The sequence below is a fragment of the Trachymyrmex cornetzi genome, unplaced genomic scaffold (genome assembly GCF_001594075.2).
Source record: "Trachymyrmex cornetzi isolate Tcor2-1 unplaced genomic scaffold, Tcor1.1 scaffold99, whole genome shotgun sequence".
Lineage (NCBI taxonomy): Eukaryota > Metazoa > Arthropoda > Insecta > Hymenoptera > Formicidae > Trachymyrmex > Trachymyrmex cornetzi.
In genome coordinates, this window is record NW_017300343.1 from 562,385 (window position 1) to 583,389 (window position 21,005).

Sequence of the window (21,005 nt, forward strand, 5' to 3'; positions counted from 1 at the left end):
CGTGTTTGAAATCGCACGGGAATGCGGAACGTGCGAACGGTTTTATTGTGACTATCTGGCCGATATTTAGCTCCGGTTCACTCAGGCAGAACTCATGTGAACGGCGGATTAGGTAGTTAATGTTTCAGATCGCAAGGGCGACGATGCATTACCTATTATGGATGAAGCTAAATCATCGCTGTCGAGTTAAAATGAATAACACAATTAAATGAATAAATTTCAATTTTATGCGCAGAATGGAATTAGTTCCTCTCTAAAATTGAAAAGAGTATAAATAATTGTAAAAAGTTTGACATTGTTATATATATTAATTATACAAGCAAAGTAATATGAATTGTATAGCAATCAAAATAAATAGTTAAATATGTAAATTAATTAACTTTAAAATAATTAATTAATTAATTAATTTTAAATGCATATACTGTATGTTGTAAATGTAATATGTGTATATATGTATACATGTATAAAATACTTTGCTTTGAATGAATAATATTCTTAGTTTAAAAAAGATTGCCGTACTTTGCATAGTAAAAAAAAGTTTCTTCTTGATGTTATTAAATATTCGCAGCTGCTTAATAGATTTTTTTATGTCTCGCCGAAAAGTAGAGAATAGCTACTTTGAAACAGCAATTTATTTTCACTCCATAATTTGATACATTAAGCAACTGCAATTTCCGAAGTTTCTTATGCGAATCTTTTTCTAACGATTGTTGTAATGAGTTTGCAATAATCATCGTTAATATAACTAATCGTATTTGGATTGAATTATCGACTTTAAATTGATTGAAATATTTTTACTGCGAATCTCAATGTAAAGTTTCACGATTCTTGTATCGATACAGAGAAACTGCAGAGAAACTGTAGATTAGAGAAGTTTTTTGCTTTCGTCCGTTTAGTTAAAATGATATATCTACACGTTTTATTCGTTTCCTTAATAGTCGTGCAAACAATTTGGTCAGTTCTCGTGCAAAACTTTTTTATTTCTACCGATAAAATAGACGATTGCAAATTAGCTAATGTTTTCCATGCTAACTTTTCTGTGCCTTTATTCGTTCTCCTGTGTACTCGATAGAAGTTCCGAGTAAACGCAACCCGTAAACTAACGCACCGGGTACATAAAGATTATCGAGATTTATATTACGGAGAAAAAAAGAAATTTTACGACGCTTACTTTTCTCTTTTAATTTCCTCACATTTTTTTGCGTCTTATTCGTTCTTTCTTGAAGATGTGAAGAGATAAGAGGAAAAGTAATATTTTCCCTAATTTTTTACTACCATCTCATCGCAATGCGTCTATATGCTTACTGTGCGAGACGTAGGGATGTATGAAAAAAGAAAAATTTGATCTAAAGTCCAAGCACGCTCGTGGATATCGCGACGTAGCGGTGAAGAGGGTTGGAAAAAAGTATAGGGGATAAGGGGCGGTGGAGAATGACGAAGTACGAAGGAAGGCATCGTACGTCAGGATTTATCGAAGCTACCGCGCGCGGATCACCGGCGGGAAATATATCGTTATAGCGAGAACGTTATCGATCTCGACACACACGATAAAGTAGTAACGAGACTCGTAAACTAAAAGCACCGTCTACCCAACCCTATCGTGACATGCCGTAACACCGAATTCTTTGCTATCAAATATAGCAACGGTGTCATTCCAGCCATTTGTATGCCCCACACCTGATATTGAACTCAGATAATATCGGCTCGAATGCGGCTTTATCTCTTTAATATTTTCTAGATTTAAATTATAACTGTCATATACTTCGATATATGATTATTGGAAAGGCATATGCATTTAGTGTTATGTTTCCAAGTATCTCCGCAACTGCGTATTTACGGTAATATGTGTTGTTAAGATAGAAATTTTTTATTTGAAAAATGTTGTATTGAATAAATTATTAGATAAATTCTTAATTAACGAGAATTGTCTCAATATATTAATAGTACTTGATTTCTATTATTCTTAATTTAGTATTGTATTTATTTTATTTATTTCCCGTATATACTGTATCTTTCTTTTGTTATTGAAAATGTCTGGTCAATTGGAAGTAGTATTATAAAGATCCGAAAAAGATTTTTTATTAGTTTTTTATACAAAACTTCTGTATATATCATTTGAAGATACGTATCAGTTACAAATGTATATATCCTTTGGTGTATAAAGCGCGATTCGAATAGCGTGCCTTTGCTCATATTTTTGCTTTTGATCTATCTCCGCTTTTCTTGTCAGCTACGAACGAATGTTGAATTGTAAGATTATCGGTTTAATAATGGTTGAAGAAAATAACAAGATTGACGAGCGTGATATATTCGAGATTTACAAAATGAGAAACATCACGATAAAAAAAAAATTTAACTGTGATAAGAACTTTCAATCTTGGCAACGAAATCCTTTGAAATAACTTTCATATATTTAACATATCGTTAATGTTTGAACTGATATTATTTGCATATTATATACGCCAGTTAACTTATTATTCGCAAATAAACAATTACAAATAATTCTACCGATAAAAACCAATTTTATCGATAAAAATTAATTCTCGCGGTTAAAATTGGGATCGTGCTGTCCATTGGTTTTCTCGGTTTCATTTAACTATAATATTATAAATATTTCGTATATATGAGCTTTTTATGATTTATAAATCATTTCCTGTTTAAATTAAATTATAGATGGATATTTCCTATTAAAGATAATTCTATTTAGCTATTGGTTACTAGGATATTTATGATGAATAATATCATTTGTCAAATAGATGGAGCTGTAAAAATTCGTATTGATCGCAGCAGGATTTTTTGGTCCACAGTCGCCGCATGATAATATATGCCAGACGATGTACATGCGATAATATTAATAAAACCGCGTACGTATCTAGTCTGCTAAAAAAAGCTTGAGACTAGATAGTGAAATAGGAAAAATTCTTTAATAATTAATCGAATTGAGATTTATTACATTATCAATTAATATATACTTAAACGGTATTAAAAATTTTTTATTATTGTATTTTGTAGATATTTTATTAACATTATTGACAATGTTACATTATGTTTAATTATTTGTGGAGATTCTTATTTTTAATTTTTTCATTTAACTCTGAAGTTAGAACCAGATCAAACAAACACGAATCAACAACTTCCTTTAATGACTGAATAGCATTGTGAATACGGATTCATTTGTTTGCACTCAGTTGCTTAATTTGAATGCGACTTAATACATTCAAAGCGTTGTTATTAATGTAGAAAATTAAGATTAATTAAAACGAAATTAACTAAATTATTAATTGTAGTAAGTTAAGTTGATAAAGTGTCTTATTATAAATTAATATATATGTGCTTTATTATACACATATATAGTGCCATATATTATACACATATATACCCTTATAAAGAACACTGAAGATTTTGGGAAAACACTGAATTTTTCAGTGTTTTTTTCTCGAAATTTTCTATGTTTTTTCCATAAAGGTATAACTCTGTATTATACCTACAAATATTTTTGTGACTCTCCATATGCTTTTGTTTTAGTCAGCACGTAAAACAATATAATAGTGTACCATTGCAATAAACAAGGATATTGAATTTGATGATTATTTTATGCATTAACGACTACTTTAAATAATTAGGTAACTCTGATACGCAGATTTTTTATTGTCTTTGAAGGAGCTAGTGGAAGTGCTGTTGTAGCACAACAACTTCGTCCGCGAATAAACGTTGACGTCGTAAACTTCGTAATTCGCGTGCTTGTTGGGTTGAGAGCCAGAGCTTTTACTAGAGAGAGGAATTCCGTTCGGGCAGAGGGCTTCGATGATCTCGTTCGTGTCTGAAGTTTACGACTACGTTGCGACGATACCGACAGTGATAAAGATGCGGTACATTCAGGATAAGATGATTGCTATGAAGTACGATCAGTGGATCGAAATACGTCTATTAGATTGTCACAATCATTATACTATAGTCAAATAAAACGTAGATATAAATTTAGTGGTTTTTTGTTGTTAATTTGTCGCCTTATATTTGCAATTTTATAGGTTTGGTATTTTTTTATACGTGCCCATACGCACTTTTATAGGGGCTAAAACAGCCAATTGGTTAATTTCTTTTGAAGTGAATATATCGTCAAAAATATGAATATATATTTATAATTAATATATAATTAATAAATGCATTAGAGTCGAGATAACGCGATTATTAATGCAAATGACATTTCAATGATCCTTTTGTCAATTGTAATATGTCAGTTTTGTGATACAATGTCGAGGAAACATATAATGTGATGCATTCTTGCGAATTTGCTACGACAATGAAATCAATGGAATGCATTAGAATGGAAGTTCCTCTCTCTCTCTCTCTCTCTCTCTCTCTCTCTCTCTCTCTCTCATGACAAATATGTGGCGTAATATCCCCGTGAAACATATGCATAACTATCATGTGTTATATCAACATATGCATTTCAGAATTATGCATATGACATCAAGGATATCTCGTGCCAATGCAACAAAGCATTCACGTAGTTATACTCGGCTATTTAAGATGATTGCTTGCTTGAGAGATTGTTAATATGAGAAAGCTTGTTATAATATATTCACCGCACTCATTGAAGCGTAGGGTTATGCTCGATTAAAGATTTATTTACGAAGAGCGAAATATATTGGAAATTGTGTTTATTATCTATCACATTTAAGAGAAAATGGATTTGAACATTATCATCATATATTCGCGTGAAAAATTTTACAATTAAAATATATCCGCTTATTTTCTCAATAGTACTTTATGATACTTATACATAGGCTTTGTACCTTTATTCCTATAAAAACGCCGGTGACAGGACACTGAATTTTTATGGGATGAAATAAAGAAAAAAGTTGTCTGTTGTGCCAGAGCGACATATTTATGTAACGGGCGTCAAAGAGAATCTTTGATAAATATCTTATGAATATGTTAATTTGGTCGTTGCAGCGAAAAATGAGGAAAGTCCTTGGCAGCGTAATCTTCTTTACAAGAGAATCTTCGCGGTTGCGGACCACTTCTTTAAGCACACGATTTATATTCCTTTTCGACAAAGAGGAAGAAAATATTTTTGAGCACGACCGGCAAATTATTTAAAACTAATATACTTTTCGATGAAACTCTTCGTACAATTTTATTTCTTTTATATAGTTAAGGAGTATTTGAGATGAATTACGAGATGTTTTGCGAATATTCCACATTATAATTGCAAATTAGACGCTTTGATTCAAGTTTTAATTATATGATAATTAATCGGTCCTACGTTATTAACACAATTCTCGAATATTCTAATGTAGTCTAGTTAATTTTAAGAACAGTAATGTTCAATCCGTAATTTGTCTCAAGAAAAATATCCAGGTTGCCTTATTTCTTAAGCGGAGCACCCAGCTGTCGATAAACTTTCGTTTACATGGCGTCTAATATTTAAGCGTGGTCCGCATTTTACAATCTTCGTTCTAGTATTGCCGTCACGTTTTGCCTCGAAAGTAATTTTTCTCCATCTTCGTCCACCTTGCCATCTCTCTCTCTCTCTCTCTCTCTCTCTCTCTCTCTCTCTCTCTCTCTCTCTCCCCCCCCCCCCCATTCTCGCTCGCTCGCGTGCTTCTTTGCTCTCCCTCTCTGTTTTCGTCATCATTTTCGATCTTTTTTGCGGAAAGAGGATATAGCTGTAAGAATGAGGAAGGAGTGTCTTGAGCTGATAAACAGAAATCCTTGTTCGAGGAGACCGTAATAAGAGCAATCCTATTACCCTAATATGATAAGGTTTAATGGAATTTGGATGTTGCTTTCCTCTTTATCCAGCATTATTTCGTGTTATTACTTGTGCAATCTCTTTGTTAAATGTAATAATTTTTTTTGGTGAATTATATAATGACAGAACCAAAATTTGATTTAACCGTATGATTATATAATGTATTTCTGTAATATATTATTATATTTATATAGAAACGCATTTATTTTGTGTAAAAAATAGCGTTATATTATTAGAATAAATTATAGAATAATTAATTTTTAGAATCCATGCATAGAATAATGAATAAACGAAAGATAAAATCTTGATAATTTTGTTGCGCCATTTATATTCAATAAGAAGCATATATTTATATATCCATTAGTTTTTTTCTTTAAGATCGCGTAGTGAGAATATAATCGTGTTTAATTATCAATATATACTTATGACAAAATTAATGTATGAATTATTCATGTAAAGAGTACTATTATCTGACAGTGAAATATAAAAAAGCAAAAAGCCCATCAGAGCCTACATCGGTTTTTCGGAATGTAACAAAAATTTCGAATAAAATAAACGTTTTAATCCATCAATTCGGGTCCTTATCAATATAAAACATAAATTGAAATTACGTAAGTAACGCAAATTCCAAGATTCATCTCTCACTGTCGACACCACAAGACCTTTACGTCGTGTCGCGAGAAACGCTTATATGTAAGTTGATAAAATTAAAATTCAGATAAATGATTTTAATAATTCTCTAATTTTTCGTTTTTCGCTTTCTTTTGAATGACTACATAGCAAATCTGACAATCTGATGAGCGATGTGATTCTACTTATTGATGCAATGTATATGACTCCGGTTTTACTTTATGTAAGTTTTTATATTATTATTGTATAAGTTAATATTTTTGATAATCATTTGACTATTTATTACATAGCTAATTTGACATTTGGATAAAGAAGATCGAGCTAAATTGTCAGGATCTTGAAATTTGCGTTATTTATGTAATTTCGATTTATATTTTATATTGATAAGGACCCGAATTGATGGGTCGAAACGTTTATTTTATTCGTTTTATTACATTCACACGAAAATAAAAAGTTTTCTGTGCATGCGGACAACCGATGTAGGCTCTGATTTTTTATATTTTACTGATAGATTCTTTCAAGCCTCATTTTATATATTTGTTTACTATTATCTGATATATTCGATGACATGTAAATGAGAACTCTGTTTATATATAGCTTGCTTAATTAGTAGTTTTTTGATAGAAATCAATTTACGTTTTAAATAACGGTTTTAAATAACGTTTGATCGTTTATTTAAATGTAAGAGTCGTTTGGATTTGATTGTGAATGCATTTTGATCGTAAAATTGACCTTAATTGTTCGACAAACACCGTTTGATTAATTCACCTTTAATCGGCACCGACGCGAGAAAACTCGTGTTCGTGCTCGGCTCAGAGTCGAATTATAGACCTCTATTACTTTTGTTTTTTCTCACCGATCATGGAATCGCACTCGTAGAAAGGAAGATTAATTTCTCGCGGTAAGAGAGCAGCTCTAGATTGGCGGGAAGAGGGGTATGGTACAATTGCCTTGGCAAAGACGAGAGATTCAATTACATCGAAAACGTGGGGTAGAAAAGGTCCCTCTACGTGAAGCCAGATTAATTCGTCCTTTGCCGTGATGGTTTCACAGAGAAGGGGGCATCGCAGTACTTCCCTTTTTCTACCATCGGCAGAATACTTAACGACCTTTATTGAAGCCGAAAACAGGTTTCGCTCATATACGCGATTCAGTTAGTTATTATATTATTTGTTACATTCCACATTCACGAGATTTTCGTAAATCCATTGTAGTTCTTATAATCAGCGTAGTTTAATATCACGCTTAATCATAGTTACATGGCTTTATTTAAACGCATTAATTATTATATTATTTTTTTATATCCTACTTTTTCAGTTAATTATTATAAATAGAATTATGTTTTCGCGGAAAAATAGTTTTTTAGAAATTGCAATAACATTATTTATATTTATAAAGCGATTCGTTTAAGTTCACTATAATCGTTACGTTGCTTAAATATAATAAAAACTATTAATAAACAAATTTTAATGTTGAAATTATCTTTTACTGAATTTCTGCTTAACGATTAAATATAAATAATTTTAGTTTTATTACTATAATTTTATTACGGTAAGGAAAGGAATCCGGTTTATCTCTATCCGTTCAAATCTTTTAATTCCAATCTTAATATGTTATTCGTGCAGGTTTTATCGATTTAATCGCATTTGTACCGCTGTGACGATAATCCGCGATGTCCATTAATGTGCACATTTGTTTCAACCCTGTCGACGACCATTTCCACATGGATGCCAGACAATAATTGTTCTAGCTAGAATTTGCGTAGCTATTTTAATTATTCAACGGATACACAATAGTCTCTTTTTTGATACTAATAGAGATAAACGAATAAAAAAAGAATTTATGCATTTTGTAATAACGTAATAAAGTAATAATGTGTTTATATGTATTTAGAAACTTTGGCTTATTCTTGTTACGTTCGCATAATTTGAGTTAAAATATCATAGTTATATTGCATGATTTTTTTTATTTGTTTGATTAAACTTGGTTATATTAATAATCTCTCTGTATGCAATAGGAATATTTTTATCGCATTGTCTTGTATGCGAAATACAAGTAAGTTCCTTCATAAAGCTTTTATGAAGATTTATTTTTAAACTAAATAATCCAAAATCATTCTTAGTTCATGTATTATTTAAAATTGTATAATCTTAAATATATTGTCATATAATTTTAACTAATATGAATAAAAGTAAGTACACTTTAAATAGTTTTTTTTTTATATCAATTAAATTTTTTGTGTGAACTAACTTTTGATAAATTCAAAATTCAACTACATATAACACACGCACGCAAGCACACACGCACGCAGAGGTGTTATTTACATGTATGAATATATTGAGTAAGACATAAATATTGTTCTAACGATGTGTGGTCGAAAACCTTTGATTTCTTTTCGCCGAGATATTTAACTTTTCGTAAAATGCGAGAAAATTGTAAGTGTCTAATACTTTTGCACATGACTGTACATCTATTAAACTTATTCTCATACTATACTTATAGCAACCCCTAAAAAGAAATCCTAATTACATGATTTTTTACTCTTTGCTTTTACTTATAAATAAATATAAATAATCCAGAAAGTAAAGATTATCTAGAAAGAGACGATACGAATATGCCCAGATTTACGTAAACCTCACATTGTCAGTAACACCCGGTTGGAGACTCTTCGATATAAAAGACACGGATTCGCGCTGCCGTTCAGATCGGATCGTCGTTCAGCCGACCGGAAATGTAGACGGCACAAGTTGTGGGTTCCGGTTTCCGCAGTACAATGGGCGACCTGCCCTTTGGTGGAAGAGTGTCAGTGGATGGCAGCGTGCAATCCATCACTCTCATTCACGACCCATCCTCGCTTCTTCCCCGTGTTGCTGCGATACGACCGCTCTCCTGCCATTCCGCCTTTCCCTTCGCATCTCCGTTGTACTGTCACATCACTTATCCCTGGTAGACAGGCGGACAGACGGACGCTTAAGCCGTGTTCGCAACGCGCCTTTCCTATTTTTCACCTCCATAGTACCAGGAGAAGAGATCCAAGTATTCGTGCTTTCCTTCCTTCCGTCCATGGTCTTGCTGGAATAAAACTGCTGCCACGGAGAGAATTGATGCTTCCTGCTGTAAATTTGTCCTATTTTTCACGGCGGGTCATCCCGCGGCGACGTTTGCCTCGCCTCTCTTCGTTGTAGCAGCCTAACAAGGGATTTCTACTTCAACGGCGACGGTCTGAGCTGGATCACTCCTCCTCTACTTTATACTGTATAAATCCATGTATACTTCCAAGCACTGCGAGATTTTATACCGTTGTGAAAATATTGGCATGGCGTCTTTCGTTTCGTCGTTGGTATTATAAATACATATATATGTATGCGAATGTTTCTATCATATTTACGATTCGTCTTGAACTTTTCTTGAAAAATCTTTACCTGTTACGGTTATAAGACTTGGATCGAACAATATTAGATAAAATAACAAAGTTGTATTTTTTTGTTAAATTTGCGAAATTGCGAAATTAATATTTCTTGAACGAATTATATATTTTTGCAAGAATAACGTTTGAATTTATTACAAGTTATGTATTATGCTGCTCTAAATAGGATTACGTATAAGACGGGATGTAAGAAAAGCTGAGATTAAGATTATAAAGATACCACAGAGACTGGTAATTAGGAATAAGAAAATAACTCTGGCAACTAAGAGATTTAGTAGAATAAGTTGAAATGAATAGAAGCGGAGTCAATGGACGAGCCTTTAATCTAGAATCCGATTACTTCTCTAACCTCGTTCTGAAAAAGTAATAAAAGAACTCCATAAATCTCGTTAAGCTATTCAGATCTAGTTTAACCACATTGACCAGGGCAAAATTGCACTTCTATTATGTTGAAAGTTGAATAAACTTGCTACGAGATTTGTAACGATCTATTCAATCGATCACTGCAAGCTGACTTCATATTCGAGAAAAACATTTTTTTTTCTTGTTAGATCGTATAAAAAGTTTTTTTTCGATAAGACATCACTGTCGGGGGCCAAAGATTTATCGTCTGATTTCCGCGCGTGCGCGCTCACAGATCGTTTATTATCCTGTACACTTCGTATTTAATGAGCTTCTGTTGCCTCTGTTGGTGATACTGTTGCTCATTTCGAGTTTTCAAGTACACATTTCCATATATTTATTTTGAGTTGCAATGGTGTTTTTGAAAGGAAAATTAATGACTTTTTATATTTGATAATTTTGTACTAAGTTACACTAATTGCAATGATTGATCGATACGTATGGACTACGAGAAAACAATAATTACAATTACCATAATTTATAGTCATTTTTTAGGACAACTATATATTTATAATTGTTTTAATCATGCAAATACAATTAGGCTATTAATAATAGCCAAGTTACTTGTCTTTAGTTTTTTTAAACGTATTTTTTAATTATTATTATCACATAAATAATAAATAACTTTAAGAAAATAGTTATTGTAATTGCGATTGCATTTACTGAACAAAAATGTTTATTTTATTTATATCTTGATATTTTACTATATTAATATTTTAAGTAATTATAATTTATAGTACAATTTTTTTATGTTTGAGAGGGCTATTATATATGGTTATAATTATTAATATTATAGCAATAATAACCACAAAAATGAAGCTTCTAATTATAATTATTTTACCCTGCAATTAGTCACAAATTTCAATCACTTTTCTCTTAATGTGCTTTCTTATTTTTGGTTCGCGTAAATATTGAATAATCGATAATTATATGATTCATATTCGTCATGTGGCATCGGAAATGGTCCACCCTCGTTTCCGTTGTTACGGGAGTAATAACTCGCTCCTAGCAGCTGCTGCAGCGACAAGTGTTACGAATGTCCTCTTCAAGGACCATTTTCCTTCATGCCGTGCAGCATCAGGTAGTATTATTTGCGTTAAGCTTTCTAAATTAATAAGAGAATAAACGCAAGCCGTCTTTTAAACTTTAAAAATACCTTTTCATAAAAATATCATATTTCATAGAAGCTTTTTAATTGCTTAGAGTGAAGTATTCATTACTTGACACTTTTCCAAGAATGAGTTATTATTTCTCCAAAAATTCTTATAAAATATACCAAAGGACTTAAAGATATTTATAATTTACACATTATTGTTTAAAGATTTATACATGTGTCTTTATAATGACATTGTTTTAACATTTATTGTTATATAAATCTTCTTTATTTTATATTTTAACAGCTTATAAAGGAATATGATATTTTATTGTTCTACATCGAAGATTTTTTTAACGTATGAGTGCGTGCAAGATATATCTATAAATAAGTTAAGATAGTTAAATGTGTAAAAGCAATGTTATGTAGAGTAAAATTCACACTGAGAAAAATGTCCGTTCAAAAAGTAACAAACGGATATTTCCGATTGATTTTGATCGGATTTATAAGACTATCCGATCAAATTTTTGGACTATCCGATCAAATTTATCGGATTTATAGGACTATAAATTTGATCGGATAGTCCTAAAATTTAATCGGATAGTCTTATAAATCCGATCAAAATCAATCGGAAATATCCGTGTTACTTTTTGAACGGATAAAGCTCGGAAATTTTTCTCAGTGCATCTATCATATTTTGCACGAAGCAGAAGATGATTATTTGAAAATTACATGTGAAAATTCAAAGGCAGAGGAAAAATATACGTATTTTGTGCAGAATCAACATGTATCATCGTTTGTATTTTTTGATAGCATCTGCGAAAAAGTTTGTATGAAGTTTGTGTAGTTCAATTCATTTGACTAGCCGGATTTTGCTCCTGCTTACTACAATCTGATAGAACAGAAACAAACGAGTATGCACCGTCATGCTTATTATGTATTTAGCGTGTATCGTAATTCATCCAACCGCCACAGAGACTATGTAACTCCTGCGTGTATAGGGCTTAGAAGTTCCGACGACTTATGACAGAACTTTGTGAACGCTCTGTGGTTTATGCACCGAAGCCTGTGTCTTATCTGTATTAAGTTCCTTCTCTTCTCTCGCGAAATTCAGGCGTACATACGTGCACTCATGTATTTATCATATGGCATACGATTATTTAGTATGCTAATGCGACATATATAGCGAGTTTCCTACGTTTGATATATTATCTTCGCCCATAATTCTATTTATTCAAGCTCTTGTTATTTAAACTCTTGTTTTTTTATGACAGGAACAAACTTCTATGTATTAATTATACAAGAGCAATTTTCTAAAGTAAAGAACATTTAAAAGAATAATAATTTAAAAAAATTATTGTACATCTATTTTATAACAACACATACAGTAAAGTTTTTAACTACTATTTGAGTTATATTATCGATACGTAATATTTGACAAATTTTTTTATTAGTCTGTTTATCTTTATTCTATATTTATTAATAATATAAACATTTTACGTTTATTTGCGTTTAATATAATTTTTCATCGAATTTATCGGACGCAAAAATACACGAGGCGGTTTTTAAATTAGAATAGCTATCTCGTCCGTGGAAGTTGGACTGCTTTGGTGGAGATTTGTACGGTTCTCAAGTTCGCAAATTGTATGTACACAATTTGCGCGAGTGGACGAGATGGAACGTGTAGAAATTTGAACCTCTGAAGGCGAATGGTATCCTTGAGATTTCACGGCGAATGTTTCGCAGTACGTTTGCATAACTGCTTTCGCTTTGAATTAGTAGGACCGTTCGCCCACTGATTTTGCCCGACCCTGTCGACAAAGTGCTTTGTCGCGAGTGTACAACTTGTTCTCGAAGTTCACTGAACGCGTTGTAAAGTACCGTACATCGGAACCGGGAAAATATTTTTAATATAGTGAGTTTTGCGGTTTGTGAATTATACTAGTAAACTGACCTCTCTCATACCGAATATAATCTGCTCGTCGTTCCATTGTCTGCTTCTCCCTATTTTTTCGTTATCTCTCTCTATTTTCGTACCTTTTCTTTTTTGCCTTATCGCCGGTTTTAGACAATGCAGCAAAAATCGGCAATAAAACAGGAATAGAACGAATTTTTAAGATAATACTCGTCGGTGTTAATCGGGGCGGAAAAATCCAGGAGTAAAAACATAATAGCTTCTGTAAAACTGGACCGAGACGGTTTCGTTCATAAATTATGATCTCTGCAGGTAATTTCAAAGTTACGGCACGTTTACGATTTATTGTAGAAAATCGCTATCGCTAAATAATAATACAAATAATAATAATATCGCTAAATAATAATACAATGAAATAAAAATATTCCTTCCTTAACTTTTTAAAGTTAGTGTTCTTAATATTTTTAGTGATTTTATTGTGAGATTTACAATTTGATTTTTATTCTAGATAATAGAATTCATAGAGTAAATGTTTACGATTTTTACAATGTTGATCGAATCATATTTATCTCTTTCACGACAATAATTGCGCTTAATAACGTTGAGTGAAATTATCAAAGATTTCCATTTCAGTTTGTTAAATAAATAAATAGATACGCTATATGAACATTTGTACATAGGAGTATATTATATGACTAATTACAACGTATTTGATACATTTTACAAGCTCATTTTTTTTTTATCGATCTAATGACAAGCGTCATTATATGCTAAATCTTATTTATTTCAAAATATATCATAACAATATAAAATACATATTTAGTTTTAATATTGTAATCCAAGATAATTGCACACTGAAAAGAAATATTCTGGTCGTATAAACAAAAAGTATAAACAGAACGAGTTCTAATTATATGAATCAAAACTCTGGTTATCATAATTGAATTTCTGATTAACTCAATTAGAATGTTTGATAGATTAATTATAATCTGATTTCTATCTTGTTGGTTAAATTTACGTGAATTTCAGTTACAACAAGACTTTTCAGTAGGGAAATTTTAATAAACTCAATTAATATTAATTTTTCGAATTGATGTAAAGATTTTTTATCGTAATTGCATTTTTGTAATGGATGTCACAATTGATGCAGATTATGATCATGAATAATTGCAAACTATTTAATTTATTGTTTTGTTTTTTTATAAAATATATGTATACATATAGATACGGGATGTGACATGTATAGTATAAATAGAAGAAAATAAACAGAGTTTCATGTGTCATTACTGATTGACGTGCCATTAAGTAGCTCTTAAACGCTGGTAGAAGAGGATTACAAATCGAGGGGTAGGAAAAAGCGTTTACGAAAGTTTTCAATTACATTAGAGACGGGCATTAAGCTCGTCTTCGGCTACTCTGCGTAGGGTTCACCTGAGATCCGCCATGATCTCGCTTCGACTCGATCCGGGAGGATGTGAAGCGAGTAAACTTATAAACTATGAAAGTTACTTTCCTATTCAATGAATTGACCGTGTATCTTTCGGTACGTGCCTCGAAACCATTTCGCCTCGGTTTTTTTTCTCTATCTTTCGTCCCCTGAGCGAATTTTCCTTTCCCGTTTTATTGTGTCACCGTACGTGAGAAAGAATACAGCAACAACGGGTCGACTGGAAAATTACCAGTTTTCACGAAAAACGTAAGACGGTACACTGTACAACAAAATAGGTCTATTCTGTAGCAGTTACGATTGTAAATTATATCTTCGCTGTTGCAATTTATATACATATATACACACACACACACAGAAAAATATAAAATGAAATTATAATTGAAAAGAATGTATGGAAAATTCTGAATTATTTTATACATGAATTTTATGACATATTAAGAAGAAAAATTTAATATATGTATTATACATATACGTGTAAGAGAGACTCGGTATATTCAAAACGATTTATTCTCTTTTAAATAAAATAGACATTGGTTAAGAATAATAAGTAAATCATTTGTACAAAGAAGAATTCTAGGATATTTTTTACATACTATATTAATAGTGTCTTCATTAGTTAAAATTGCAGGAAATTCAATAACTCAGATCTCTGATGTGTCGATAGCTGCGTCGCTTTTCAATCGTGCGTGACTTGTGACAATCGTTATCGTTGATAAGCTCGAATGCTCGATAATTCGATGTATGCATGATACGGCACGGAAGCGTCGTCGAAACGGATGTCTGAATATTCGCTTTGCTTCCTGATACGCCGAGAGCGCATCAATTTTCGTCACGTCGGCAGGCGGCCGCAGGAGATACGGCCTGCCGACTTTTACGACACGACGCCACGCTCTAATGGAGATATGGTTTTGTTTCCGTGTTACAGAAGTGGAAAGGAGTGTAGGCACCGCAGCACCGGGGGCGGCGGGTGCAGCTGCAGGGGGCTCTCGGGGGCTGTCACCCTCTCCTGCCCCCTCGTCACCGTCGACCCCCGTAGCGACTAGCAGCCCGTCTGCCTCCGTTTCCTCGGTTTCGTCTTCACCTTCACCCTCTACTTCAGCTTCCGTCCTCGTCGCGGGACTCGATAAATCAGTGCTTCAGGTAAGCTCGCTTACTTATACGCGTGCGTGAAGTTGCCAGGGTAATAATAGCAAAAAAATACACTCGATCAGAAAGAGAAAAAAATATATACATTTATTCGAGTTTTGTATATTCTGCTATTTTATTTGCTTGGATTCTATTAATTAAAATTTTTTATTCTATTAATTAAAATTCTTTAATATTAGAAATTTAAAATTATAATTATTGTCTAGTACGAACTAATGTTGGTCTATGCTTGTATAATATAATCCGAAAATATTTATTATAATGAACAATTATAGCAATTTTTATATCTTCTCAATTGTATAAGATTAGTTTTTATTTACTGTGTAGACTAATATTATTTACGTATATTGTATACATATACCCATTAATTGCTGCGTTACTATAGCATTGCTTTTTAATCTGCCGTTCCAACGTAACGCCACGTTGCTTTGGAGATAATAGAATTTCAGATTAAAAAGCAATATTATATGAGTAATATTGTAAATAATGTATACATGTACATAATAATGTAACAAATGATAGCAGCTTGCAAGTAAAGCTTTATTTATTTCAAGTAAAATTTTATTTCTCATGTTTGTTTTTATTCACATAGTGGAACGTGTTTTTACATGGCATCGAAAAAGTTAACAATTTGATGAATTTAATACCGTTATGCTCAAGTAACAGATAATATAATTACCACTCGGTTATCTTCGGAATCCGATTGGAAGATATCGATTTGATTACTCTGCTGTTGCTATGAGGGGATGGAAATATTCCCAATAAAGGGTTCTCGAATGTTTTACGATTTATTCTTACTCGGGTTTAATTTATTTTAATTCTTTTTTTTGCAATTTAAGTGCTTTGCTCTAAATGTACCTGTTTTGTAAGATATTATTCTTTAGACAAAACGTGAGTGAAGTTCGTAATATTAATTTCCGTCGTTTTCTCGCGTCGCCGAAAATGGCGGAGTTACGATAACGGCAAGAGCTTGCCTGTCCTCGGGCATCTTGGCTAATTAAAGCGCATAAATTACGCGAACTCGGAGAGAGAGAGACTGACGAGAATATAGCAACGTAACGCGCGTTGCAAGATTCCTACAATACGATAGTATGTCTCCAATGTCGACGAAAAATATGTTAAATAACCTTCTATGTGGAAGGTCGTATATTTTTCGAGAGATTCGTTTAACCGGCAGATATAAAAAGAAAAAGAAATCGATCTATTTTTTTGCATGTTTATCGATACGCTAGTTTTGGTTTGCATAATATCGAGGAAACTGTTTTTAAAACGCAAAATTACAGCTGTTTTTAAACGTCAAAAATACAGGGTTATGTAAAATGTATTATTAAATTTTGATGTATATATATCTGTATTATATTTGTATGTTTATAATTATATTCTGTTCCTTTTGAACTTTAAATGAGTACGGTATTGGATCTTTTTCTCTTTACATATACTTTTTTTTTTAGTCTGTCTGTATATTTAAACTCAGGAAAACAGATATACGCACATGCTTTGTAGGAAGAGCTAAAAGTAACATACCCGTTCTCTCTGATGGAAAAGCGTTTTCTTTGAGAACGTAAATTAAAACGCTGTTGTAGATTATGTTAAGCTCACGAACATATTGTGATATATTCTGTGTGTAGTATGCAGCGTGTCCCTTATGGGCGAGGAGTCTTAATTTGGTTATCAAGGTGTCGGCTAAATTGGATCCGCTTTCTACAATTAGTATTCAGAGTAGAGCGACATATCTGGTCGATATCCTTCATGATATATTGTACGTATTCCGTCTTAATATTATGTGTGTGTGTGGTATGTCATCTTTAATGCAATAATCAGTGAATGTGTGTACATAGAATCTGAAAGATTACGGGCGAATAAATAACTTGAAATAACAGACAATATAACATGAAGGTTTCCATACCAAAAATTACTTTTCTTTATGCTCGTATATCATTTTCGTTTACGCGCAGCAGTTTTTATAAAGCCATACAAACTTTGTTATCATAGTTCTGTTTTCTCTGGAATACGGTTTATAAATTACATATAAATCCGTGGTGAAGTAGCGAGAATACAGAAATAGGAGAGGTACGTTTTTTTTTCCTAGATATATGTCAAACTGTCACAGAGTAATCGGATGGTGCTTCGTGCTTGACATTTTAATTTTATGAATAATAATGAAAGAGTTCCTATGGTTATTAAGAATATTGTCCTTTTGGATAATTTTATTTTTGGTTTTCTCTTTATTAGGAATTTGTCGTAATAAAAGTTCTTTCTCATTTTGCTCTCGCAACTCATCGATTCCATGAAGTGCATACTAATCATAATTTACTGAATCTATTCGTCTACAACGTTTTTGAACATTTGCTTTTAAAGTTTGCTTATATTTTTAAATATTTTTTATTATACATGCTTAATTATTTTATTATTTATTATTATTTTTATTTGAGTGTTATTTTTATTGATTCAAGTCTCGCAAATTTTTTGAATAGTTTTTTATTATCAGCAATATTTCTGAGCATAAATTCCAATAAACTTTTTACGTGAGCGGTAAGCGAAAGATGTGCAGGATGCACAATAATAGCTTCATCGAGATCGAAGAGAGTCATCACTGGAATTGCAGATGGAGTTTTCAGGACTTACCTATTGTTGATGCTACCTCAGCAATAACTTCTTATCGTGTCAGCATGCTTTATAGGATCTCAACCTCGACTTTTAGTCCGCATTCTCCTTCGATCGCGATCTGGTTATACGACAGCAAATTTCGAAAGAAATGTAATTTCGACTGAATATTCTGCAATTGGTGGCACGAGTTCGGTTATCAGGGACAGAAATTAGATTTGTGTGACGACGGTGGACAGTGTAAGGAGGGAGAGGGTCGATGTTCATGCAGGCGTATAACTTGGTCAATTTTATCGAATTACTCTGCCGGTTTCTATCCCTTCACACCATACTGATCTTCATTCACTCTCCGTACGTGTGCTGTTCTTTTGTGACGGACAGCTTGAGCATAGAATCTAGAAAATATGATAAAATAAATTAAGTCAAATTCCACTTTTATATCCACACCGGAAGCTTCTTTCATGATTCGACAGAGCGGAAATTTATCGTCTTTTATAGCATGAAAATTTAATTTAAGAGCGCACTTGGCTGACGCAGTAAGTTTAATTTAGCAGGCGCGGTAGCTACGTTGATCTACGTGATCAGAGTTTTATGTGTAAATGTTAATATCCTGGAACGAAGAATATCTTTTTAGTTCGTCTTCTTATACCCTACGTCTTCTTTATACCCTACGGATCTTTAAATTTGAATACATCTTTCTTATTACAGTACGATATTGTTTAACGAAGCATATCTATATACTTTCTCTATCCATTGTTCTGGTTCTTATTATTTTATTTAATCATTTTTGTAAGAAAACCAATCTTCTTTTTGTTAAAGTACTTATCATAGCAAGACATAAACGTATAATTATACAGGCTGTCGTAAATTTCTTAGGTGTTTTATTTTTTGCTTTAACTGTGAGTTTATAGAGTGATCTTTTCCAAGTATTTTTCAAGAATTTATTCTCTTTGAACTTTTATGACCCTGCCTGTCACGTTTATATTTCGCAAAATGTTTTTGTCTTTTTGCTCATGTCAAAGTAGCATTGCAGTTTTTCTTGAAAATGTGACATTTTATGCGTTCTTCATAAAGGTGAAATATTTTTGATCTTGTATAACTTGCTTTTTACTATAAGAAGAATATCGTGATTATACTTATGTCATACTTATCCAATAGTTTTATATTATATTTCATTTTATTATATTTATAATTAGATTTATTTTAGTTATCATGATACAGAGAAATAGAGAGAGTGGATGCGTTAACAATTAGTTGATTAATGGTTAATTACGATATAGGATTTGATATTTTCCGGTAACACGTAATATCTCTGTCTATTGTCCAGGTAACTTTTACTAACGTCTCAGCAAACATTGCATAGGTTCTAGTACGCTTTTCCTATTTGCCGAGTCAACAGTCAGACTCCAGCCAGTCCAACGCCATAATAGCTATCTCCCGGCTTCTATTTCCGGCTACGCTGTCGCACTGACAAGTATTGTGCTGTTTGCATAAAGCGATGAGAGGCCTCGAGGTAACGAGACTTGAGCAGGAATCAAGTTGCCAATGAAATGCTGTTTCGACTCTTGATGATAGACCACTTTTTACGCGTGTTGGTTGTCACATTGAGGCGTGGAGTTCGTTATGTTAAAATAACGATTGTGTCAGTTGGGTCAATGATATAAATAGAAACATATATACACACACACATACACATATATACACGTATTGTGTTACTTATAGATAATATATTGAGTATAATTCATCTCTCTAGGATATTCGACGTTGATTTAGGGATATCCATTTTGGATGATCTGGTGGATGATGGATTTGGTGATATCCATTGTTGTAAGGAAATTGTTCAGTTTAGGAACTTGAGTGTTTGGAGAAGAGAAATAAGACGGTAAAATATCTAAATGTAATAGTTTTATTAATTTAACATATGTAATGCTAATTAAAAAATATTTTAACCGAAGAGATACATTATTTATTCCTTTTGCATTAACTGCATTAACTTTCTATGTGCGATGCTAAAATAAGACTCTATTTTCTTGAATTTTTCTTTTTTGATTCTATTGTAATGAATGTTATTATTTTATCTTATGAGGTAAATAAATTAATAACTAAATTCCCACATGATAATAATTCAAAAAAATCATAAAAATCATATAAACAAGCAATTGGGAATTGGCGTTGTAGTGTTGGAACATATATTGTAAATTTGCTGAAGAAAACTAAAAGATTAGCCGAAACATGTACAAGTAATGATATAATAATATATAATTAATTTAAAGAAAAACAAAAACTGCGCACCGTCTACAGCGTCAATTTCCAATTGCCTGTTTATATGATTTTTTTGAATTTTATCTTATGTTTTAATTTTGATTGATAAAACATATTTCCTGAATATAGGGAGATGAAAGTTAATGTGGACAAAAAAGGCTCATACACAGTAGTGCAAATTTTCGTTATATTTAGAGTAAATTTCATATTCGAAACTTCTCTGAACACGATGTTAGTGCTTCCCCATACTGAATTCTCGTGTTCGCGTTTCCACGACATTCCAATAATTTGGAACTAAACGTTTCAACGTTCTGTCTA

At 32.2% G+C, this 21,005-nt stretch overlaps 1 protein-coding gene across 9 annotated transcripts in view; it reads left to right on the forward strand.

Moving 5' to 3' along the window:
• LOC108770136 (dystrophin, isoforms A/C/F/G/H) overlaps positions 1-21,005 on the forward strand; it is a 475,481-nt gene that overhangs the window by 94,395 nt on the left and 360,081 nt on the right. For all 9 annotated transcript variants that reach the window (XM_018521482.1, XM_018521491.1, XM_018521492.1 and 6 more), the window contains one exon: positions 15,601-15,815. In XM_018521482.1, coding sequence (XP_018376984.1) covers positions 15,601-15,815 — 215 coding nt within the window. The remainder of the gene's footprint in view (positions 1-15,600; positions 15,816-21,005) is intronic.